The following is a 26,529-nucleotide window of genomic DNA, read 5'->3' as shown; positions in this document are numbered from 1 at the left end:
CATGTACAGTTGCTGTCCACATGGATTACTGTTTTAATAGAAACCGTTATCCTTTCGTTACTTCATAAATTATGACGCCATAAAAGATCTTTTTTCGATGTCTTTCATCGACTCTTAGACAGAATAGACCACAAAGTGATTAAATTTATTTATGAAGTCATAGAAGATCTTACCGATGTCTTCAACCTGTTTTAGTGGATTACGTCATCCATTTGCGACGTCATCTAGTGTGTACGGAGACAAACATACAAGATAGCATCAAAATAACAAACAAGATCAAGAGTTTTAGTTCATTGTGAAATATCGGATCAGTTTATGTTGCAGCAAAATCCGATACATGGGTAAAAGTAAATGAAATACCAAAAAGTGCCGTGGAGATTGGTGATGCTGACGAGTGTGCTGGGATGAACAAAACGGCCCTAATTCTTTCAGTAGGACTTTGCTCCTGTACACAAAGTAAACATGAGCTAGCCATGGCTGCTCAACAATGTTCCTTAGCATCTTACTACAATCCCCTTGACTATTTTGTCTGGCACACAATCGATTCAAAGAACAACAATCACACCCACAACACATTCGATTCTCCGAAACAGGCGTTCACTGCTATAGACACAATCATGGTCGCCAAAGCACGTGACATATTTAACGCTTGCCTTGAAATGGTCGTCTCTGCCGACCACGATTACATTGAAAAATAAGCACTTTTACACTTTGTGCACTGAATTTCTGTAAATGATGGCTCGGGTTTGACCGGAAGCTGACATAAACGGCCAAAGTATACCGAGCACCGATCAAGTTGTTCAGCCAATTAAAAACAATAACAAACATGCTTAGCCAATAAAAATCAAAGCAGATAAACTTTTAATAATTAATTTTTTAATCACACACAAATTTAATCAGTCCAACCCTTACCCTAAAACATGTCTTCCTAAAAATGTTCTTTTCTTGAAAAAAAAAAAAAGAAAAAAATGTAAACAAAAAAATCTCATTTTTCCTTAAAAAAATTTATTGAAAAGAAAAACAAAACAAAAATAAACCAATATATTTCTACTTATTTAAAACAAAAATTTAAAATATTCATTCATGAAATTTACAGGAGGGGTTGACTGTTGATTGTTTTGCTACCTTTTGGTTTTGTTTTCCATTGTAATTAGTATCCAATAAATATTATTTTTGTTTGCTAGCGTTTTTACATTTGATAAGCGTGCGACATATTCCGGCAGTTTACATGAGTTGCCAGTCGAACCTGAGCCAACATCACGGAAATCAGGTGCGCAAAATGCAAAAGTACCAGAAAACAATGTAGAATGTAACTCTAAGATTTGCAAAATGAATTCTCATGAATCTGCATACAATTTTTGTTTTATTGCCTATCTCGATTTTTTTAACAATGGTATTTTAAATCCCAATGATCAAGTCTTTATCCATATTTTTACTTACCAAATACTCTCCCATGAATTCAATGTAACTCTTAACAAAAAAACAAAAACAAAAACAAAACAAACAAAAAATAAAACAAAACAAAAAACAAACAAACTTATTTATGCATTTCCCATAGAAAACAGTTCCCCAAAGTAACCAAAAGACCCATTCATAGACAACAGACTATTTTTTACATTTAATCTTTGGAAATTTGGTAAGTAAAAATATGAATAAAGACTTGATCCTTGGAATTTAAAATGCCATTGTTTTTTTTATATATGCTCCATTGTTCACATTCATCGAGTCTTTACATTAAACAGGTCTGGTAAATTTTCTTATATACATATATATATATATATATATATATATATATATATATATATATATATATATATATATATATATATATATATATATATATATATATATATATTGGGTCTGCTGCCATAAGTAACTATATAATAATATAATAAGAAATATATAACTACAATATAGAAACTAGCACATGATACACTTAAGTTTTTTTCCTACGTAAAAGATGTTCATAAAAATATTTATTAAAGCTTTGTGTGTTCTCCATGGATTACAATTCACTTTGCTAATGTTTCATGCACTGAGCGACAGACTTTGGTCCACAGCTCCAACATCACTTGAGCAATGGTAGCTCATATTTGTTCTTTAAGTTCAATGATGCTATGAAAATATATTATTTCTGCTTTCGAATGATACATGGAACAAAAGAAATACTGAAGTATTAACGATGTTACAGTCAAAAGAAAATAGGTAATTACTAGGGCTGTGACAACAGCATATTCTTTTCATTGTTTTGACTCTTGAGTATTTATCCCTTAATATCTTATATGTTTTTATATAGATGAATATGGTTCTCGGTTGATTAAGTGTGTTTAAGTCGAAGAATGAAAAGAATATTCTGTTGTCACAGCCCTAATAATTACTTACGACCACCATTGTATAACAAGTATACATTGATATTTACCATAAGCCGCAAGAAAGCTGCTTGGATTAGTCACCAGATGGGCTGGTAAAGTTTCCAAATACTTCTTGAGCAGGCGTCCAATTGTGATAGCGCTATATTTTTTATCTTTCAGATAGCGTCTTCCTGTCAAGCTACCTAAAAAATAATTACAAATTGCTGTCATAAGATCTGAAAAAGGAGGATAAAAAATTCCAGAAAATTTTTAGAATGTGCACTTATCATTTAAATTAGTGATTCACAATTTGTAGAAAACAAAATTTGAATACACTTGGTAAAAGTTATTCGTGGTATATTTTGTTTATTTTTGATTTTCAATTTTATTGTTAACTATACTGTATTGTAAAAGTACCAATAATCCGTCAGACTTGCCTGAGATTCGAACTCGGATATTAACAGGGTAAAATCTACTATTTTAGTAATGTGTACTCTCCCTATTCCTTTTTTACCGACTAATCATATGTTTCTATTTACATACGAACAAACTTATGCCTTTTTAATACAGGTAGTATATCGATTACCTTAACATAATATAGTTTTTTAATAGTATATCAATTACAATTATGTAACCACTAGAAACATCGAATTTTAAACATTTACAAAATCTGTCAAAGAATAAAGAAGCTAGAAAGACGTAAAAGATATGTTAAAAATGAAAAACTTACATAAATCAAAAGAAGCCATCAAGTCTTTCACTTGCTGAGAATTGCCTTCACTGCTGTAGAGATTTATTTCATTAAGACCTACAATTTGAAAGAACACACACGTGTATCTTATATAATTATAACGACTAGCAATGATATGCTTCATCCTCTCACATGTTTTGCTACGATATATATATATATATATATATATATATATATATATATATATATATATATATGTCAGTTCGTGAATTTGCTAATGAATAGTCCATTGTGACAATTTCTTGTTGATGTATGCTACCCCCTAAAAAGAACAAAAAAAAAAAATATAATATCTGGGAAGAATAGTCTCATGAAACCTGAACAGATACTGCACACTTTGTAAAGTTGTTCGGGAACCAACACGTTGTAGCCTCAGTCGCAAAGTAGACAAAGAATAAAAAAGAACTTCAGCTCATTTTTTCCCGTACTAACAACATTTATTTTATCATTTGTCTGTCACGCGTGACTTCTCGTTACGGCTGTGGCGTCACCCATGCCTCTAACGTGATCTTGAACGTCATCCACGTCTCTAACGTGATCGTCGTCTCTAACGGGCTCTTCCTATCTTTTTTTTATACTTTTCTTTATCGGTGACATTATTTCCCATACATTTGCATTTGAGAATCCATGCTCTATTACATCTTGAATTGAGCATTAAGAGATAGTATACTAGTATAATTTAATAAAAATAATAGAAAGTAATAGTATAGTTTCTGCTTCAGACAGACATCAAGTATTTAGTAACAGATATATAAAATGATTTCTTTTATTAGTTTCTTATTAGTGTTCTGTTTTGCGACACTTTTGCTTTTTATACTCTTCATCTCAAATCTACATTTCGTCTATGTAACTGTAGCAGAAATCATGATCTTGAACTCCAATTGAGCAGTGAAACTGAGTCCGACTTGCCCCATCCACATCATGAAAAGGTCCGCCTTTGCTTGGCACGTAATTTGAAGTATATATATATATATATATATATATATATATATATATATATATATATATATATTTCTGAAATAGTTTGAAAATGTTGGAAACTCGATCACAGAACCGCTTACACCTTGACTTTAATGGGATTCAATTCCATTGGATTAAAGTAAACATAATAATAGCGCTGTTTCCTTAGTCGAAAATAATAATGTGACCCATAAATCACTGGACATTTTTCCTAAGTTTTCTCTCTTCTTCTTATCTCCTGTCTCTCAGTTGTTTTTGGTCTTTACAGACTAATCCATAGTCTAAAAAGTGTTGTCGTTGTCATCGATTGAGATGGACCTCTTTATTTTTTTTTTTATCTTGGCGCAGTATCGTGCCAATAACAAATTTCATAAAATGACGTCGCAATTAAGCCGAACCCCAATCACGTAAGGCAAAAATCCTTGCCTTTAATGATTCTTGTTTATAAAAGTCATAACGCTTTGTCAACATGAATTTGTAGGCATGTATTTAATTTTCAAACTATATGTCAGCTAAAACCAACACTTTTATAACGAGGATGAAGATTTTCGGCTCCTCGATTACATAATACCGTTTTATCTTTGAATTTTATAGTGTTGCAACAATTTTTAAATGCCGGTGTGTTGCACCAATTTTTAAATGCCGGTGTGTTGCAACAATTTTTAAATGCCGGTGTGTTGCACCAATTTTTAAATGCCGGTGTGTTGCAACAATTTTTAAATGCCGGTGTGTTGCAACAATTTTTAAATGCCGGTGTGTTGCAACAATTTTTAAATGCCGGTGTGTTGCAACAATTTTTAAATGCCGGTGTGTTGCAACAATTTTTAAATGCCGGTGTGTTGCAACAATTTTTAAATGCCGGTGTGTTGCAACAATTTTTAAATGCCGGTGTGTTGCAACAATTTTTAAATGCCGGTGTGTTGCAACAATTTTTAAATGCCGGTGTGTTGCAACAATTTTTAAATGCCGGTGTGTTGCAACAATTTTTAAATGCCGGTGTGTTGCAACAATTTTTAAATGCCGTAAAAATAATATTAAAAACGCTATTTTTACACATAAGACCAAAATAGTTGAAAATTCAATTAGAAGACAATTTAGAGTGCATAATTATATGTACATAATCTCATAAGAGCAGATGTTCTTGGCCTCCGGGCCGAGATCAAGGTGTAGTATCTGTTCTTTAGATACTGCAATTTAATTTCTTGTTCTCTGTCAGCGGAGGAGAAATCCTTCGTGATTGAGAAAATTTTAATTTTTGTTTCTTTTCCTCCACGTTAAAAAACGCCCCTGGCGTCTAACTCTGTCCTGTGGGGAGGCATTGTAAAAGGAACTACATGTGCAAGATATTATGACACAAACGAGAGGTCCCTCATAACATGCAAGAGATAAGCTGATTAGATCTTTCTCTTTTGTTTGAATCGTGAAGGAGGGTGATGTGCTGCAATTGTGCCGTGTAATATATAGTGTTCGTTCAACGTATTAGTAAAATATAAGAAAGAAATGATTTCATTTATTATTAAAATTCTACTCGAAAATTTTCCGCAATTTTTAGTGTGCACTAATATTTTCAATTGATAAATATACCCATAAGTGTTCCCGTTATCTTATTTTGAATTGTTATAGTATAGTTTGCATGTATCTCAATGTAAAAAAGTACCAACATTTCTTACCTCTCAATTCAATTTCTTCCACACAACTTGTCACAATTATAGGTATTTTTCGACATTCTCGTCTGTAGAAAAGAAGAAATAGTTTTTCATTTTTTTAAATCGATATTATTCAACAGAAAATGGCGTGTCCGTATTCGTATATTCATAAAGTTGTGCCATTATTGCACTGATAGTAAGATTAAAACGCTAATACCATATCCACAATAAAATAACAGCTTTCTAATATACTGATTGCGATCAATGTTGAGAAATTATTTAATTTGCTTATTGCTTTGTAACAGGATATCTCATTAATTAACTATTTGTTTTTATTGTGTTCCTCTTCGGTGATTTTTTTCATTTTAGTATAAAACGCACACACACACAAACACATATATATATGCACACACACACACACACACACACACACACACACACACACACACACACACACACACACATATATATATATATATATATATATATATATATATATATATATATATATAGGGTGTCCCAAAAGAAGCTGATGGATTTTAAATTTGATTAACTTCCTGAATATTTAAGTTATGCTTACCAATTTTCATATGTAGGTAAATGAGCCTCTCCGTAATTTTTTTATAGATTTAGTAAGATATCATAGTCTACTTATTCTAATTTTATTTACACAACTTAACCTAGGGTATGTTTTTCACAAGGTCTAATTTTAGTTATGAAAAATGATGTTACTCAAATGTCCACCGTTTTCATTTTCACACTCTTGTGCTCTCTGCAGGGCATTGTCCAGCACATCACTTAATGTTTCAGGGCTTTGGACCTAATTTCCTCCTCTATATTGTTTTTAAAGGCATTTGCTTATTTATGAACCCATTCAGATGAAAATAGGCTTTTTGAGAAAGTTTGGATCCCCATTGGACAAATCTTGGAATTGCATGGCGTGTTCCAGCCTTTTTTCCAGATCGTTTGGCTGAAGATCTTGCACCAATTGAATTTTATATGGAAATTTGCCCTCTTTATGAAGCATTCTGAGAAGAGATGATCGAGAGACCCCAATTTGACTTGATCTCCTTCTTACTGATTTGGATGGATCCTCGGCCACACTCTCTGCTAATCTCTGACGATTCTTATCACTTCTTGCCGTACGAGGTCTACCAGATGTAGGGAGGTCATATACAGACCCTTGCTCATAAAATTGAGCCACTATAACTTTTATTGCATTGGGAGTAGGGGAATTTCTAGTTTTGAAGTTTCGTCGAAATTCTCTTTGAGTTTCTGATATTGACTCATTCAATCGAAAATACGACTCTACAATAAATATCCGCTCCTTGGCAGTGTAACGACTCATGATGACCTTGGAAGGGTTACTCTAGATGATCTGAAAAAATAAAATGAGAATATAAAAAAATTAAGAAAGTTATGAATTTTTTTTAACTATCAGCTTCTTTTGGGACGCCCAGTATATATATATATATATATATATATATATATATATATATATATATATATATATATATACATACACACACATAAATAAATAGAGAGAGAGAGAGAGAGAGAGGCATCACCACTTATCAAGGCCAAGAGGCCACTTGAGGAAAGAGTTAAAGAGTGTACAGTAGAAATTGGACAATATAGTAATCGTTAATAGAAATTCGGTAAATTTGTTTACTTATATGGAACGGCTCATCAAAAACTTGTTTACGTTAAATTTGAAGACAACCATATTATAGTCAGCTGGAAAGCAGGAAAACAGAAGACAATTCCATAGGGGTGCAGTTCTAAGAAAGAAGCTTTGCTCATGGAATCTACGTTTAGGTTTAGGTATAGATGAAGGTTTAGAGTATAGATAAAGGGAAATTAGTGATAGTGTTTTCTGCTAGACGGTTGTTTCTTGTGAAAGTTTAGCAAGAGGGGACCATAGATGGAGCTCAGCCGAGCACTTGCCATAAAAATAACGATAAAGCAGAGACAAACTCGCAACATCTCTTCTGTGAAAAGAGGTTGCAGGAGAGAGAAAAGGACATCCCCTACGAAGCTACAAAGTCTATTTTGAACTCCATCAAGGCAGGATAAGTCCTTTCTAGCAGCTCCTGCTCCTGCCCAGATGGGCAACAGTACTCAATCCTAGGACGTACCTGGCTGTTATATAGATAGAGAATTGCATCAGCAGTGAGATATATACTGGATCGATAGAAGAATCCCACCATTTTTCCAGTGGCCTTGGCAACAGATTTGATGTACATATTCCATTTAAGATCAGAAGCTTATCAAAACATGACGAGAGCCATTCATTTCAATGTATGCCAGATGGGGATCAGAGCGTTGATGATGTAAAGATAAAAGATTGGTTTTAGATGCATTAAAAGTAACAAGCCACCTCTTTCCCTATTGTACCACTTGCTCAAATTCAGAGGAGAGAATCAGAGAGAACTTGGTCGTTTACGGTCTTAGATGTGCTACCATAGGTAGTAGTTTCATCAGCATAAATGTCTACGAATGATGTAAGGATGTTATTTGGAAGATCATTAATGTAGATCAGGAAGAGAGTTGGGCCCAAGATGGACCCCTGAGGGACTTCAACATTAATACTGAGAACTTCTGATTTCTGCCCATCAACCACTACTCTTATGAACCTATCATAGAGAAATGATTTAATAAGTGAGAAGACATTTCCAGCTATATCGTAGCTGGAGATCTTGTGAAGTAAGATATATATATATATATATATATATATATATATATATATATATATATATATATATATATATACATACAGAGTGTCCCAAAAGAAGCTGATGGTTAAAAAAATTCATAACTTTCTTAATTTTTTATATTTTTATTTTATTTTATATATATATATATATATATATATATATATATATATATATATATATATATATATATATATATATATATTGATAAAGTTTGTTGCATTGACAGTAAGATTAAAATGCTATCTCCAATTTCAAAATACAATATATTAATTATGTGCATAGATTATTGTTAGAAGGTTAACTAATTTGTATATTAGTTTTCGAAAAGATGTTTTATTTATTAACAACTGGTTTTTATTGTTTTCTTATTCAATGGTATTTTTTTTTCATTTTCATATCGTTTCGTTTACGGACATTTTCTATATCGTTGATAAATGCTCTGCATTTTAGTCGAAAAATGTCTTTCCCGTGGTTTCCAGTCAATTTACTTATAAGGACTACGAATTTTGGTTTCTCCATTTTCCCAGGTAACGGCGGGACTCAGGTTTTACCAATTTTAATAAATGTTTACTTAAAATCCTCTACTCTATAATAAAGAGCGATATATATATATATATATATATATATAATATTTTTACAAAAATCAGCAAAACAAAATATAAAATGAGAACATCATATTGTGTAGTTTCTATCTTAAGTTTGTACATCTTGCAGTAATTTATTTTCTTGTTTTCTTCTGTAAAATTTTCATCTGTATTTTTATCCTGCGTGGTGACACTGTTCTTGTCGTCTTCATTTTTAGTATTGTAGTGGTAAACCCCTCCATCTGATTCTTTCAATGAATTCGTTCACTGCTTGGATCATATTCATCATACCTTATGTCTTGGTATTACTATATTCTTTGGTGAAAATGTGATTTCCTCCTTTGAGAACATTTTGTGTTCATTAGCATATATTTCAGCTCACTATAAGGAACAGTTGTACCACATTCATATTTTTCAACCAAAATTTAATATATTAAAATTCCGGTAATGTTTATATACCAATAAAATCAAAGTCAAAATTAATTGACACAATTATTTAAGCTTCATGATTATCAGTTTTCTTAATCGAGCATGCATATCACATTTTCGTAAAAATCAAGACAACAAGATATAAAATGAGAACATCATATGGTGTATTTCTTTATGCATTACAATTGTTTCATATCCATTTGGACAATTTCAAATATTATGTAATTAAAAAATATTCCAAAATAGCTCACCTTCAGGTGGCAAAATACGCCTGTTATACATATGTGAATACACTCATAATTTCTATTTTAAAAGATTAAGCAATTGGATTTACCACTCTTATATCTACTTTTTATTTTTATTTTTTTCGATAGCCTTCAAATTTAATAATGGCCTCTATTTTCGTATTTCTACTTTTTAAATGAGATTTAAACCAATTACCTAATTTAATTTTAATTTAATCTTTTGTATGCTTTTTTAATAATTGTTTTTCTTCCCCCACTTTATTTGTTTAATTGATTTATTTTCCAAATACTTTACATGTCGTACAGAAAACCTTGGTATTTTCTTATCTTCTTGTCTTGGCCCGGTTGAACATGGCATTATTGGGGACACTGACTTCTACTAAGATTACTTATTTCTCCTTCTTATCCTGTAATCACTATGTCAGGTTTAACAGCTCCGTTTTCAAGGTACATAGCTGTTAAAATTGCATAGTAACAGTTGATCGTGTATGACTTATTTCCAACTGTTCTTTCTAGTATTTGTTGCCAGGACTTGCTGCTGCATTCAATATTCAACTTTTTCTTATGATCCAATGGAGATATTTAACGTCTATTAAAAGTTGATTATTCCTCCTTCTTGTCTTATGCCAGGTTTTCTGATTAAAAAAAAATTTTTTTTACATGGTAGTCACCACTTATCAGGGCCCGGAAGCCACTCGGGGATAAGGGTTATTGCGTGTACAGTAATCAATGGGATAATATCGTAGTAATTATTAGTAATGGAGATTTGATAAAATGTCTTACTTAAAGGGGCGATTTATTAGGAATTTGTTTATGTTGGACTTGAAGACATTCAAGTTGTAGTCAGGTGGGAAACAGGCAAACGGAAGAGAGTTCCACAGGCGTGCACTTCTAAGAAAGAAGCTTTATTCATGGAATCTACGTTTTGATTTAGGCACAGATAAAGAATGGGGAAAATTATTGACACTGGTTTCAGCTAGACGAGTGTTTTTCGTGAAAGATTGGCGAGGGGGGACCAGAGATTGGAGCTCAGACGAACACTTGGCAAGGACATAACGATAAAACAAAGGCAGGCTCGCAACATCTCTTCTGTGGGAGAGAAGTCGCAGGGAAAGAGAAAAGTGCATCTCCCACTAAGCCACAAAATCTTGCACTCTGTCAAGCCAGGATAGGCTGTTTTTAGCAGCTGTTGCCTAGATGTGGCAGTAGTACTCCATCCTTTTATACAGATAGAGAATTGCATCAGCAGTGAGATATCGTCTGGAGCGGTAGAAGGATCCTACCATTTTTCCAGTGAACTTGGCAACAGATGATGTACGTGTTCCATTTCAGGTCAGGAGTAAAGGTCAATCCCAGAAGCTTGTCAAAACATGGAGCCTCCCCTAGACAAGAGCCATCCATTTCAATTGATGCCAGATGGAGATCAGAGCATTGATGATGTAAAGATAGGAGCTTGGTTTTAGATACATTAAAAGTAATCAGCCACCTCTTCCTCCACTGTACCACACGCTCAAGATCAGAGGAGAGAGAATCAGAGAGAACTTTGTCATTTACGGCCTTTGATGTGTTGCCATAGATGGTCGTGTCATCAGCATGGATGTCAATGAATGATTTAAGTATGTGTTTTGGGAGATCATTGATGTAGATCAAGAAGAGAGTTGGCCCCAGGATGGACCCCTGAGGGACTCCAACATTAATACTGTTGGCCTCTGATTTCTGCTCATCAACCACTTATAAGCCTATCAGAGAGAAAGCATTTCCAGTTATACTGTAGCTGAAAATCTTCTGAAGTAGGCCTTTATGCCATACTTTATCGAAGGCCTTTGATATGTCAAGAGCAATTGCCCTAGAAAGCAAGCCTTTGTTGAGAGATTCACTAATCCTATGTGATATAACCGTTAGCACATCTGCTGTAGATCTGGCAGAACGGAAACCATATTGCATGTTACTAAGAAGGTTATTTCTGCTGAGGTGGTTGACTACTTTTTTATTTAATATGGATTCCAGACTCATGACACACAAGAGACTTATTGGTCTGTATTGAGAGGGGGATGACTTATCACCTGAATTCTTAAATACAGGGCATACTGATGAGGTTTTCCAGGGTGTTGAGAAGCACTTCTCCTTAAGGCAACGCTTAAACAGTTTGGTAAGTATGGGGGTAAGTTCTGGTTGAAGCTTTTTCAACACTATAATTGGAATGTCATCAGGGCCAGTTGCTTTACTGGAATCAAGGTTCTTGATTAGCTTGGCGACCTCACGCACAGATATTTGTTTGTTGCAAAGCGTGTTGTCTGTTATAGGAGGAAATATGGGGAGTTGATGGCCTTCGCCGCATAGGGTAGAATTAGCTGCAAAGTTCTTGGCAAATAGTTTGGTCTTGTCTGTTGCTGATAAGAGACCATTGATGATGGTAGGGATAGAACACACGCGATCTTGTTTGCTATTTGCTAAAACTGGTGGGAACCAAGCTGCTGCTCAGCTACTTTGGATTTAACGGACTGAGCATATAGCTCTCTTGCATTTTTTATTACTCTTTTACAGTGGTTGATGGCAGTCCTGAAAGCAGCTTTAGTCTCAGTACATCTATTACATTGGTAGCTATGGAAAAAGTGATTTCTGTATGCAATGGCAGCAGCATATTCTGGGGAGAACCAAGGCTGGCTGTTAGGCTTTTGTTGGAATTTTTTGGATGGTATGAATCGGTCTATGCCTACAATTAACCATTCGGTCAGGTCTGATACTATAGAGGACACATCCTTTTTAAACATGGAATGCAGCGGTAGATCAGATATGAATGTACAGAAGCTGTTTAAAGATTTTTTTAACATTTTGTTTTAACTGAATGTAGGGCATCGTATTGAATGTCAAACATTCACCCATTATCACATATATTCCAACTGAGATATCCAACCGTTCCTTTAAGTGCAATTGTTTGTATTTCTTACACTTGGTTCACCAGGTATATTTGCCACACAGTTTTTAAAAATTCTTTTTCATGAGTCCAGTTGCTCCTATAATTATTGGAATTATCAGGTTTCTGTTTTGCAATGAAAAGGCTTTTTCAAACATAAACATGACAGACGGACAGACGGACAGAATCTCTTTTAATGATGCTTAAACACATCTATCATACTACTACTACTACTACTACTACTACTAATGATAATGATAATGATGAATGATGATATTGACCGACTCTATGTGAAAAGGGAAAACGGAGGAAGAGGGCTGGTTTGTATAAAAAACTGTGTAAATAACACACACACAAAAAAAGGATAAGAAAAATACAAAATGCAAAACACTAAAGAATAATTACTGTAGCAAGAAACACGGAAGAAACAAACAAAATAGAAAAAGAGACGAGGAATAAGGCAAGAAAAAATGGGAAGAGAAACAAGTATATAACAAGATTCATAAGGATTACAAGGGATGGGAATAACGAAACCACTTGGAAATGGCTACAAAAAGGAAACAAACAGGGAAACTGAATCCCTAATAACAGCCACACAAGATAATGTGATTAGAACCAACCACATCAAAGCAAGGATCGACAAGAACAAGAAAACAGCAAACACAGACTCTGCGGACAAAGAGATGAAACAATAAACCACATAATAAGTGAATGCAGTAAACTAGCCCAAAAAGAATATACAAATAGACACGACCAAGTGGGGAAGTCAGTACACTGGCAATTATGCAAACAATCGCATTTTGATACCCAGACAAACGGTACAAGCACAAACCGGCAGCAGTACAGGAAAATGAAAACCACAAGATTCTATGGGACATGGATATACAAATGGATAAACCAAGAAAATAAAAAGCAAGAAGACCAGAGGATATCATAAGAGGTAACAAGAAGGAAATGTCCTGCCAGATCATAGATTTTGCCGTTCCAGCAGCCACAGAGTGAAGATCAAGGAGATGAAGTGGAGCAAATTCATGAAACTAGCCAGAGAGCTGAAAGGGATCTGGAAAAAAGTCAAGATAACACTACTAATAGTAGGAACACTAGGAACAATACTGAAAAACTTTGAAAAAAGAATGGGAGAGATTGGAATCAGAGGAACGGCTGAGAAGATACAATGTATAACAATAATGAAAACTACTGAAATATTAAGGGAAACCCTTGAATATGGATACTAACATACATGAACTACAGACACAAATTGTAAATACAGAAACGACTGCAGATGTAAAAGGCAAAGGAACATCACATGGAATCAACGGTAAAATTATAAGATACAACCCCCCCTTTTTGTGTGTGTGTCACCATAAACTGGCACCACACACAATAAATGAGGAGAGTCAAGGAGGATAGAAAGACCAAGGAGAGAAAGCACTAACCATACCTCCGCTGGTTGAGTGCAAAGAGGATTGGGGCTTTGGGGAGGCTTATTGGCACCCAAATTCCAGTGAAGACCGATGGTTGCTGCCAAGAAGAAATCAATGGTAAGTGGTTGTTGCGATAACGCAAATTCTTTTGCAAAGGTTATCGAAAGAGGTGGAGAGTACTGGAAATTTTGGAAGACTTGTTGTCACTCAGACTCCAGAGAACACCACAAGTTGTTCTCAAATAGCAATCTTTGATGCTGGCTGACTACTCCTATTGAGTAAATAATAATAATTTCGACATTCATAAAAATCAACTTGACATGGGCGTCAATACTTTACTGCAAAAGCGCTTATATACGGCACATATAAGGAAGGATGTGCTCAGCTGTTTATAATCATCACTTCCTGTATAGCAACCGGATGCTTTTTAATTGGAGTAACTTTCACCTTTAATTTCTGGTTGAGACTACCGAATTAAGCCAACCTTGTTAAACAGACATTCAACAATGAAGAAATAAAAAGTCGCCTTCAGACCAGCGACTTTGCACTGCACCAATAGCCTAAAGGTTAAAAGCGCTAATTGTTGTATTGCTTACTTGTCTAGTCACATTAAATAGCTGATATATGTTATGAAAATATATATGGCAATTAAGCTACACAGAATTTTATGTATCCTCGTAAGGATTCGCCACGCTAAAACATGGAATTAATGAACAAAAGAACAAAGGGAAAGTGCAATAGAAGCCAACTTTCTTAGAACTGCACGCCTGTGGAACTCTGTTCCGTCTGCCTGCTTCCCACCGGACTACAACTTGGATGTCTTCAAGTCCAATGTTAACAAATTCCTAATGAACCGCCCCCTTAAGTAAACACTTCATCAAATCTCCACACTAACATAATGTACTTGCAATAACCCTTATCCCTGAGTGGCTTCCGGGCCTTGATAAGTGGTGATCACTGTGTAAAAAAACAAAAAAAAAACAAAAAAAAAACTTATGTTTGTCTGATAAGAACCTGGCTATTGGCTAATGAAAACAGGAGAAGGAATTAGAAAGAATCTGACTGATTAGCTAGCAAACTTAATAACCTATGTATGTATATAAACATCCCGTCATAGTGATCTCTCTCTCTCTCTCTCTCTCTCTCTCTCTATATATATATATATATATATATATATATATATATATATATATATATATATGACCTTGACCTTTTACAAAAATGTGAATTTTTATGAAGAAGTGACCAACTTTAAAAGACAGTATGATAATATTTCTGTTGTTTATTGGCCTACAAAATTAATTCATATATCATTTTAAAGTACTTGGATAGCTCTGTAATTTTATATGGGAATATTTTTTTTCAAGGTCAAATTAAAAAGTTGACCTTGACCTTAACTTTTAACCTGAATTATCTCAAAAACCGTTCTTTCAATTTCTTTTAAATTTTGGCAGAATATTTGTCTATCTTATGACAGTATATATTCCACATTTCGTAGTGGGCCTTTCAGTAGAACTATCGTTACAAGCGTTTTAAAGAAGTGGGCAAATTCAAAATGGCGGAACGAAGTACCTGCAACTTCATATAAAACATTTTGATATTTCCCAATATGGTCAAGTTTGATCTCTGTGCAAAGCTATTTTGATGCTGATTTATATTTACATAAAGACCATGTTCAAAAAGTAAAAACAAAAAAAAAAAATTCTGTTGATGAAACTGAATTTTCTTCATTTGTTTTATTTTTTGTTTTTGTTTTTTTAATGCAACACGAATTTTGTTATGGAGAATAGTGATATAATTAGTGTTGAGGCAGTTAATCAGAATCTATAACATCTAGAACTTTTTTAGGTCTCGGAATCAGAAAACTTATATGGACAAACCAATGAAAAGTAGTATTTCAAACTTATGTGACAAAACGATTCAAAAAAATGTTTTGAAGTCACCTTCCCTTTACTTGAGACAACTGCCTGTTATAAAAATAAGTTCTCTATATATGTAGTAAAGGAATTGGTGAAGATAAAAAGCAATAAAAAATTATAAAAAAAAATAATATTATTGAAATCGTTTTGCCAGTTGAGTTTGACTTGGAATAGATAAGATACGAAAATTCATGCTACAAGATTGACATTTTACCAGTCACCATAAAAATGTAAGTTCTATTTTCATTAATTTTATGTAGAATTTAGTAGATATTTTTATTAAAACGGTGAACCTGTAGGAGCTTACTAAAAATATATTTCTGTTCGGTTTCTTGCTATTTTTCAGTGGATTATTACTGAATGGACATTTATATGCACGATTATTAAAGAAAAAAAAATTAAAAGTTAATATTTCGACATTTGTAAGGGGTGCTCACTTTTTAGTTACGACGTTAAAGTAAATCGATACCCTATTTTATAAACACGGAAATGAATTTGTTTCTTTTGCCTATTTTTTGTACTTATGTATTTTAGGTACTGTGCTGAAATGTCCTTATTATTTCGAAAACAATTCTTAACATGGAGAGGGGAGGGTGTTTTGTAGGGATTTCAAAACGTTTGTGAAGAATTTTGTACATAATCCCGTGACGTCAGACTTGTGTTTACTTTACGAAATATGGAACGGCAGAAGCGAATTAATGCTTTTTTAAAAACCTTTGTTTATCTTCTTCAAACGGCAACTGATAAATGATCTTTGTTATAATTTTGTTAGGTTTTAAGCTTTACACAGTTTAATGATTAGTAATATAAACATTTATATATTAACTATAAAATACGGTTTTACCAAATATTTACGACTGTTCCTTTGGTTAATTATGGGTTTCCATACTTTATTTGGTAAAAAGGGACACACTAGAAACCGTAGTGATCTTTGAAATAGTTTATTTTTCGCACAATTACATTTTTCAATCGTCTTTAATCTGGCGATGAAATAGATGGCAAGAGTGGCGTTTATAAACTTAAAGTTAAAATAAAATTTAAACACAGTTTTTTTAATCTATGTTGTAACGAAACATTTTGAAATAATGGAGTTTTAATCTTTTAAAAATTAATTAACTTTTACGAAGTTTTTTTTTCTTTGCAATTCAACGGGAGAAAAAAAACGTTATTTTAAAAAAGGATATAATAATATTAAATTTATATTAATTTTTTAATTCCAAATTCAAAGTAAGTTTTTGTCAAATTTATGCATTTAAAATGTAAAAAAATAAATATTTTGAATTTATTGGAACTCTAATCTTTCATAATAAATAGTAATTTCGATCGATTTAAATATATGTCGTTAAAATTTCGAAAAAAAAAAAAAAAAATATAAAGGTGGGGGACACGCACCAAAAAATATTTCTCCTCACATATTTTACAGAAAATTTCATTGTATATAAAATTTCATTCTAAAATGAATAAGTGTCGAAAACTTCAGGAAAATCTGACCATTAGTTGATTTTTGCTAGATTTATTAAACACGAATATGTTTCACGTTCGGAATGCTTACTACATGGCGTTATTTATGTAAACATAAATTTTCGTCTCACATTTTTATTAATTTCGTACGCTGAAAAAAAAAAAAAAAATGGAAAAATTATTACTTGTTTATTATGCCCTTTTTTTTAAATGGTACAAAAGTTATATTTATAATATTAACTTATAATAAAGTTACATCGTGTTACTTATAGGGGGTTAATTCTGTGGCGAACTTTGGAGGTGCCTAATGTTTTGTAACTATTCTGTGCTTCCACCTAAGAATTTAATAAAAAAAAAGATCAAAGCACCAAGAGAAAATAGGCTTCTCTAAATTCGCCGAACTTTGGCCAGAAGAATGCGTGCTAGCAAGTGGTGCCGGAACTCATACTATTTGTATTTTTCAGCGTACGAAATTAATAAAAATGTGAGACGAAAATTTATGAATGAAGAAAAGTCAGTTTCATCAACAGAATTTTTTTTTTACTTTTTGACCATGGTCTTTATGTAAATATTAATCAGCATCAAAATAGCTTTACAAAGATATCAAACTTGACCATATTGGGAAATACAAAAATGTTTTATATGAAGTCGCAGGTACTACGTTCTACCATTTTAAATTTGCCCACTTCTTTAAAACGCTTGTAACGATAGTTCTAGTGAAAAACCCATCACGAAATTTGGAATATATACTGTCATAAGATAGCCACATCTTCTGTCAAAATTTAAAAGAACGGTTTTTTAGATAATTCAGGTTAAAAGTTAAGGTCAAGGTCAACTTTTTAATTTGACCTTGAAAAAAAATATTCCTATATAAAATGATAGATCTATCCAAGTACTTTAAAATGATATATGAATGAACTTTGTAGGCCAATAAACAACAGAAATATTATCTTTTGAAGTTGGTCACTTCTTCATAAAAATTCACATTTTTGTAAAAGGTCAAGGTCATATCTCAGGAACCCCTTGACCTTGTGATGTTTAACAAGTGCCATTCAATTCCTTTCATGGAGATCTATAAGTGTAGCAAATTTTAAAAAAATCCATGTCGGACATGGTTTTTGCCCCCCCCCCAATAAATTGACATGTAATGAGCCATATATATATATATATATATATATATATATATATATATATATATATATATATATATATATATAAATGCACTTTTATCACATTTCATTATATTCTTTTTTTACTTGTATCAGTGTGATCTAATGAAAAAGACAGATTGATTTCTTAATATTGGCAGATCCTACACAAACAAAATATTCAGCTGCATACAGCTATATAAATAATGAGTAATAAAATGCACTTAGCTTTAACGCTTTACTGCCGTTTTATCTGTTCGTCAGAGATGTAGTAACATGTTTTTGATAGTCTTATCTTGTTTTCTACTAAAACACAATTGGATAAAACTGTGAAACTACACTTTATATATATATATATATATATATATATACCTCCACTTCAAAAGCCACCATCCTAAAAACTGTCTAAAATCAATACCCTACTCCCTAGCACGTAGAGTCTGCACCATAGTAACAGACAGACACCTCCGTTCAACTAGACTGAATGAACTACAAATAACACTGTGGAAAAGAGGATATCCACTACCACTAATACAGAAATGTATTGAACTGGCTGAAAAAATTCCAATAGACCAACTAAGAACTCCAAAAGAACACAACAAAGAAGAAATTTTAGCATACGTCTCTACACACAACGCAAACAACCCAGAACTATTCACACAGATAACAAAAAACCTTATCCTCCTCAATCAGAACGACAAACTAAACAACATACTTAAAACAACAAAAATAATAAAAAGCAAACGCCAACCCAAAAACTTAAAACACACCCTAACTTCCTCAAAACTCGTCCCACATACTACAAAAGGGGTTACAAAATGCAACAAACCGCCATGTGGAGTATGTGACATAATAATAGAAGGTAACACATACACATTCAAAAACCCAGCACAAACATTCAAAATAAAAAAGGATCTAAATTGCACCTCCAGAAATGTAGTATATGCACTAAGATGCACAATATGCAACAAATCCTATATAGGCGCCACCAAAAATTTCAGCAATAGAGTGGCCTTACATAAGAGCAACATCAAAATTGCAGATAACAGACACCTTTATGTTTCAAAACACGTACACACATGCAGTGGAAACAGCTTCAAAATAATGCCAATCTTTCAAACAGACAATTATTTTTATTTACTTACACAGGAAAAAAACTTCATCACCAGATTCACTCCTGAACTGAACAGAGCCTAATATCATCACACAAAAACATGAAATGCAAGGTACACTCACATGCACATCCATACACATACACATATACACACCAACACCTCTATCTCTAATACAAGACACTGAACAATACCAACCCTACTTAACCTCAAAACCAACAACACTAGGAAACACCTAGAACCATAGTATAATATCTGTTCCAACACCTCGCTCCCTCCTCAGTCAGTAGAGGAGAACCCCCTCATGACTGAAACAACTATCATCCCTTCTATCATCCCCCTCCCATACCTATACCCCCTCAAATGCCCCCCCCTCTGGGGAACAAAATCTTCCCCACACTAGGAACCGATCCTGGGTCTGGCCATACCCACATGGGGAGACAAATAAATAGAAACATTAAAAAATCCCCTATACATATTTTAAATACACCCCTCTTTCTAAACAAACATAATATAAGGAATACCCGAAAAGACTAAAACGAAAAATCACAATACTAAAATCCAAGAATCCAAAAAATAAATATGAAAATAAAATGAAAGCACCCCTACCCTTATTTCAGAAGAGCTGCCCCCCTCCTCACACATACACATTAGTAACGACCTCGGATCACAGTCGCCTTCATAAGGAAGCAAATAACCTCATAATACTATAAAACAGTATACACATTCCCAAACCAATAAAAGCAAACACACACACACACACACACACACACACACACACACACACACACACACACACACACACACACACACACACACACACACACACACACTCTACCCCACCCTAAAGGAAAAGAAAAAAAACATTAGTAGAAAGAGAGAGAGCGACTACAACCAGGTCAGCGGCCTCCCTCGACTAGCCCAATAAAAGAGTAATAAAAATTGAGCATGCCAATGAATAATAAACACTTACAAGCCTCCACCCCTTGGAAAAACTTCAAATTAACTACGAAAATTGCCATTTTTACATCTCCAACACATTTGAAAATAATTTCTGACGAGGACGCTTCACAGAACGTCTGAAACGCGCGTAAAAACGATTTCAATGACTTAAAAACATTATTACAATGACCCAAACATAATTCTCAATGAAAAACCAAGACACGGAATAATAAAATAATGTTAAAAAATACACATTGTTGGTGACTACTCCCTTATTTAAATATATATATATATATATATATATATATATATATATATATATATATATATATATATATATATATATATATATTTAGATATATTACTGTGTCTCCAAAAATGTAAAAGTTAATGTACTTACACTTCGAGTGAGGCTAAACCTTTATTTATAAACATAGAGTGAAATAGGATAGCTTTGAATACAGAAAAATCATGTTCGCAAATGTGTTGTAGTGGGTTGAGATGTGGTGTGAAGATGCCAATCGATCGTACAAGTAATAAAATAGACGCAAGGCAAAAAGATAATGGTAATAGCAAAGTGAGTGCTGGAGCTGGTAGCCGGACGTCAATGGCCACTGAAACGAATAACTGGATGTCAGTGGGTATTGGAGTAGTTAGCCAGACGTCAGTGGGCACTGCAGCAGGTAGTCAGACATCAGCAGGCACTGGAGCAGATGTGTGTTAAATTCGCTGATAGCCGCAGGAGTAAACCAGAGTTGATGAAAGCTGCAGGAGTGATCTGGAGGCAGTAGTAGGCAGGAGTCACTGACAGCTGCAGAAATTGGTGTGGCAGAATGTAAGTGGGGTCCACGAAGCAAGCAGCAGTAGAGAATAGAATGTTTATTACACGTAGGTAGTTTGTGAGTCGCATAATTAGTTTGTTGAGTAGCCCTGAAAAGGGCTGTTTGAGTACTGCTGCTGCCCCTGGTCATTATGGTGACTGGGTCTGCCGGCTTGACGTGAGTCAAGTGAGGATTTAGGAGGCCCCTAGTTCTGGAGCTGAGTTGGAAATATGCTGCGAAAACAGCTAACTTTATGGAGAACCATTTGTGATATAGACTCTACGATCAGTTATGGTGTCACTAAACAATGAATGATTATAATTAATTTCTCATCATATTACTTATAGTTAAAAGTGCCTTTGGTGTTTATTAACTGTATTTATTTGAATTTAGGTTCGAAATACTAGTCTTTGTTTTTGTTTAATTTGGGAAAGATTAAGTTTTTGTGTTTTCTGTTTGTTGTTTAAAAACGGTCGTTGCTATTTTTAGCACACATAGTCGTAGCATATTTCTGAAAGTGTCTGGTTTCGGTTGCCAGTGGTTTGCGTTTACTTCGTTCTGATTGTAAACAAAGAAGCAGTAACAGCTGATCATGGCAAATATTCAAATTGATCATGATTATTGTTCAGACAACTCTGATAACAAAGTCTGAGTACATTTTTAGATACCCTATGGAATTATTTTCAACAAATGTACATTAATTAATTAATATGCTGTAGGACTCGTTTACTCAGCATCTTATACTCTATGTTACATGTTATGAAGACACTGTTGATCTTACTAGACAGAAGCTACAAATTAAGTCACACCTAATTTTTTGTAAACTATATAATCATGCACATTAAATACGCTTAAGCATGGATATCGTTTATATCTCAACATATTGATTTCGTCATTTCTGTTATACAATAAATCAATCGAGCAATACTTACTTTACCACAACGTTTATATTCTCTTCAAACACTTTTCCTCTCATGTTCTTCACTTTTTCTAGGGAATTTGAAGGAATCACACTATATTTTCGTCTATAACCAACTTCATGCTGAGCATATCTCAAAGACATGGCAACAACAAACTATAAGCAAAAAAAAAATATATATATATATGAAAGACAAAAATTAAGAATAAAATTAAGACTTTCTCAATTACAAGGTGATCTCACCTCCCAAAATGCCACCAATGGATTCGTTAATAAAATGACACAATCCTTTTTTGCAGTCCAACTATATTTGGTACAAATGACATTAAGCCTATGCATAACTTGCTCCATCCAGTCATGAATGTCCAAGAGTCTTTGTTTCATTGCCGTTCAATGATATATGGGATCACTTAGATGATTGTCTTATCAATTGGACGTGTGATCGTTAATAGGCTTCGTACTCACCAGATCATAATCTGGCAGATTTTTATCTGTGAGGTGATCCGTAAGATACAATTTCCAGACTATTCCTGAACTGAAGATGACCATTACAGCACGAATACGGACAATGCTAAAAGAGGAGTGTGTCAGGGTTATTGACAATTTTCCATGTGGTATCCAAGTGTGCTCATCATTGAACGATGAATAAAACAAGTCATGCATAAAATGAAGTTTATTTGTACCAAATATGGCGTAATTCTCGAAAGGATTATGAATTTTGTTAATGATTTCATGGTGGCATTTTTGAAGGGTTATCCTGCAACATACAATACAATACAATAAAATACAATATATATATATATATATATATATATATATACATATATCAAAGTTAAAAATAGAAAGATATTGCTTTACGCAAAGGTCCTCAAACAAAAGTAAGATTTAGATTAAAGATAAGATGGTCAGGAAAGAGAGAGAGAGAGAGAGAGAGAGAGAGAGAGAGAGAGATAGAGAGAGAGAGAGAGAGAGAGAGAGAGAGAGAGAGAGGCCACTATTCCTATTTACTTGTGTCTCCATGAGTGCAGAGTTTTTATACATTTCCTCATGTTTATTGCAAAAAAGCATTGTTACAATCTTTCTTTTCTGCTGTGTCCAACAGGCAGTAAGAAGGCTGGAACAAATATTTGCATAAAAGAATGATAAAGACATTTTTATCTTAAAAAAATACTTTAATATAACTTAACTAACACTTTGGGTCCATTCCCTAAGTTATAAAATTAGGCTTTTGTACCCACGTCACATGCCCACTTTAACAAACTGTGGAAATGCAGGGTTGATTCACGTTTAACCTTTCAAAATTTACATATTAAAAACGATCGTTCAACATGAGCTCTGATTTGATAACTCGTCCCTGTAGATTCAAGTGTGACTTCCCCACATCCATTCACTGACGTCTTCAGGTATTCCAAACAAAATTCAACTGTCAGCTGTCGGAAAACACCAGTTGCCGTCTTATATTTTTGGTGTTATTCCTATAGAAGTTGGAAGTGATTTATTTTTTCAGGTAGTTTTTTGAGAGGTAGACACATTTTTAAACAGCATGGTGAGGTATAGTATATAATTTCTTGCATGCATTCCTATAGATTTTACAGTTAATTAGTTGATTGCGAGTAATTAATTGCATAATGTGCATCAAGGTGCAGTTTTTGCTTTGAGTAAGTATGTGTACCTACTTACTTGCCTCCTCACGAGGACAGAGTTAGACACAAGGTCTGTTTTTAATGTGGGGGAAAATACAGCTCTTCAAGAGGTGGTCCTATGTATTTACTTGAAGTGAAGAGTTTTGGAACATTATCGAAGTATGTTAAAACTTTTCCTTGTGAAAAGTGGATATCTCCGCCCCAAATCAGATTGTTGTCATAAACAACAGAAAACAAATATATTTTACAAGTTTTTGAAGAAAGCCTCTCCTCATTGCTGTGGAAGATGTATACACCAAACGCTCGTAAACCCAGTTTGTAAACAAAGTGAAACATCTTTATCCAAATCAAATAAAAACTGTAATATATAAATAACTTACTGATTGGACAGGGTACAATTGTAAAGTGACCAGGCGGTAACCAGAATGAAGACTTGCTGATTGCATCTGAAAGGATTTCATACAAATGTATTTCACGTCAAATCTTAAGTTAACTATTTTTAATATAATTCAACTATTTTAACATTATATTATGAAAATAAAAATGTTGATATCTTTAGTTTAATTGACTGTATATTATTTTTACATTTTACTTTTTAATTCCATCTCATTTATTTTTACATAATTTCTTTAGTTGCATATATATATATATATATATATATATATATATATATATATATATATATATATATATATATATATATATATATATAAAGCAAGCTCCTTCAGTCTTGGACAGACTATGGATACCCACAAAGGGTTGCTTACACATTAAATTTTTGTGGCAGGAGGTGCGCAATCTCCAACCACACCTCTCCTGAGACGACATTGTTAAATACCAGTGGCAAGTGAAGTACAGGACGACTGGAAACAAATGCTGAGATAAACGGATAGAACATGCAGTGGGTAGAATGGTACTTGTGCATTTAACGAACCAGACGTAACTCAGCATTTGCTCGGCTTTGTCCGGCGCATGATGTCAACAGCCGGATATAACCGAGCGTTGCCGATTAAGCAGACGAGAATTTCGCTATCAATTGGAAGAGTGTCACAACTCAAGAAACGCTTATTTGAAGAGAGTTAAAAAAAAAAATGTTTTAAAAGATAACTGACGAAATAATAATGAATATTACAAACCTTGCGGACCATCTCCAGACCCCAGAGGCTGCACTAAACTTTTGCCAGCAACGGAAATTGTTGGCAGAAGAGAAAAGGTGTTTACATTTTGGCCAGGATTGTGTACTTGCAAAGACGGTTACGGTTGGAGGTGTAGAAGTGTAACATGTCGTCGATGGACCTCCATTAGGATTGGGACCTTCTTCTCAAAATCCCGACTAACCATCGCATGTATAATAAAAATAATATACTTATGGGCGTTCGAGATGGCATCTACAAAAAATCTCCATCGCGAATGTGGGTTACGTTCTCGCCACACAATTGTGGATTGGAAAATTTTCCTCCGTGATATATGCAGGGACTATTTTCTTAGGAATCCCCGGCAGATTGGAGGCCCAGGCCATACGGTAGAAATCGACGAGTCCGTTTTTAACCGCAGAAAACACAACGTCGGCAGACTTCTGACACCGGTCTGGATACGACCCCGCCGAAAAGGAGGGTTTCTTGGTCAATGTACCAAATAGGAACGCCGAAACCTTCCTTCCACTAATGAATAAAAAAAAGTCCTTGTTTCTGGCGAAAAAAATGTACAAATAATCCTTGTTCCTGCCCCCCCCCAACGCTTTTTATTGCCCTTTTTTAGGCTTTTCCATTTATTTGACATAAAGAGTTGCAAAAAAAATATATATATATATATATTTATATTAACTTTTACGTGTTTAAGACATAGTCAATGTTTTTTTTTTATGTTAAAAATTGAAAAAAAAAAAAACTAAAAAAACAGTTCGGACAAAAAAAAAGTTTCCTATTATTTAACAACAAAAAAAAAGTTTCCTATTATTTAACAACAAAAAAAAAGTTTCCTATTATTTAACAACAAAAAAAACAAGCTTTATATGTACCTATTTACTATGCCTCCCCACGGGACAGAGTTAGACACCAGGGTCGTTTTTTAACGTGGAGAAAAGGTACAAAAATAAAAATTGTCTCAGTCGTGAAGGATTGAAAACAGAAAACAATTTCAAACAATAATAGTAATAAAAACATAAATGAACGGTAGGTTTTTGCTTTTTACTTATTTAATTTTTTTATGTTTCTGCATTTTACAATTTCATTGTAGAGTTATTTTGTAGCATTGTTTTTATTTTGTCGCCAACGCTCGGTTATATCCGGCTTTTGACGTCATGCGCCGGACAAAGTCGAGCAAATGCTGAGTTACGTCTGGTTCGTTAAATGCACAAGTACCCCTAGAATTCCCAAATGGTCACCCATCTGGTACTAACCAGGCTCAACGTTGCTTAGCTTTGGTGATCTGATGAGCCCCAGTGTGTCAACACGATTATGCCGTATATATATATATATATATATATATATATATATATATATATATATATATATATTTATATATATATAGCATTTCTCCTCCCT

The 26,529-nt window shown here is 33.6% G+C and overlaps 1 protein-coding gene across 5 annotated transcripts in view; it reads right to left on the bottom strand.

The window, feature by feature from the left end:
• The window catches only part of LOC145255744 (breakpoint cluster region protein-like), a 182,716-nt gene that overhangs the window by 4,910 nt on the left and 151,277 nt on the right, over positions 1-26,529 (bottom strand). For all 5 annotated transcript variants that reach the window (XM_080114383.1, XM_080114385.1, XM_080114386.1 and 2 more), the window contains 5 exons: positions 24,367-24,432; positions 22,357-22,499; positions 5,733-5,794; positions 3,082-3,159; positions 2,420-2,554 (listed from right to left, as the gene is read on the bottom strand). In XM_080114383.1, coding sequence (XP_079970509.1) covers positions 2,420-2,554; positions 3,082-3,159; positions 5,733-5,794; positions 22,357-22,499; positions 24,367-24,432 — 484 coding nt within the window. The remainder of the gene's footprint in view (positions 1-2,419; positions 2,555-3,081; positions 3,160-5,732; positions 5,795-22,356; positions 22,500-24,366; positions 24,433-26,529) is intronic.

The sequence above is a fragment of the Euprymna scolopes genome, chromosome 31 (genome assembly GCF_053919585.1).
Source record: "Euprymna scolopes isolate OS-2025 chromosome 31, ASM5391958v1, whole genome shotgun sequence".
Lineage (NCBI taxonomy): Eukaryota > Metazoa > Mollusca > Cephalopoda > Sepiida > Sepiolidae > Euprymna > Euprymna scolopes.
This window is presented reverse-complemented; position numbering and strand designations above follow the sequence as displayed.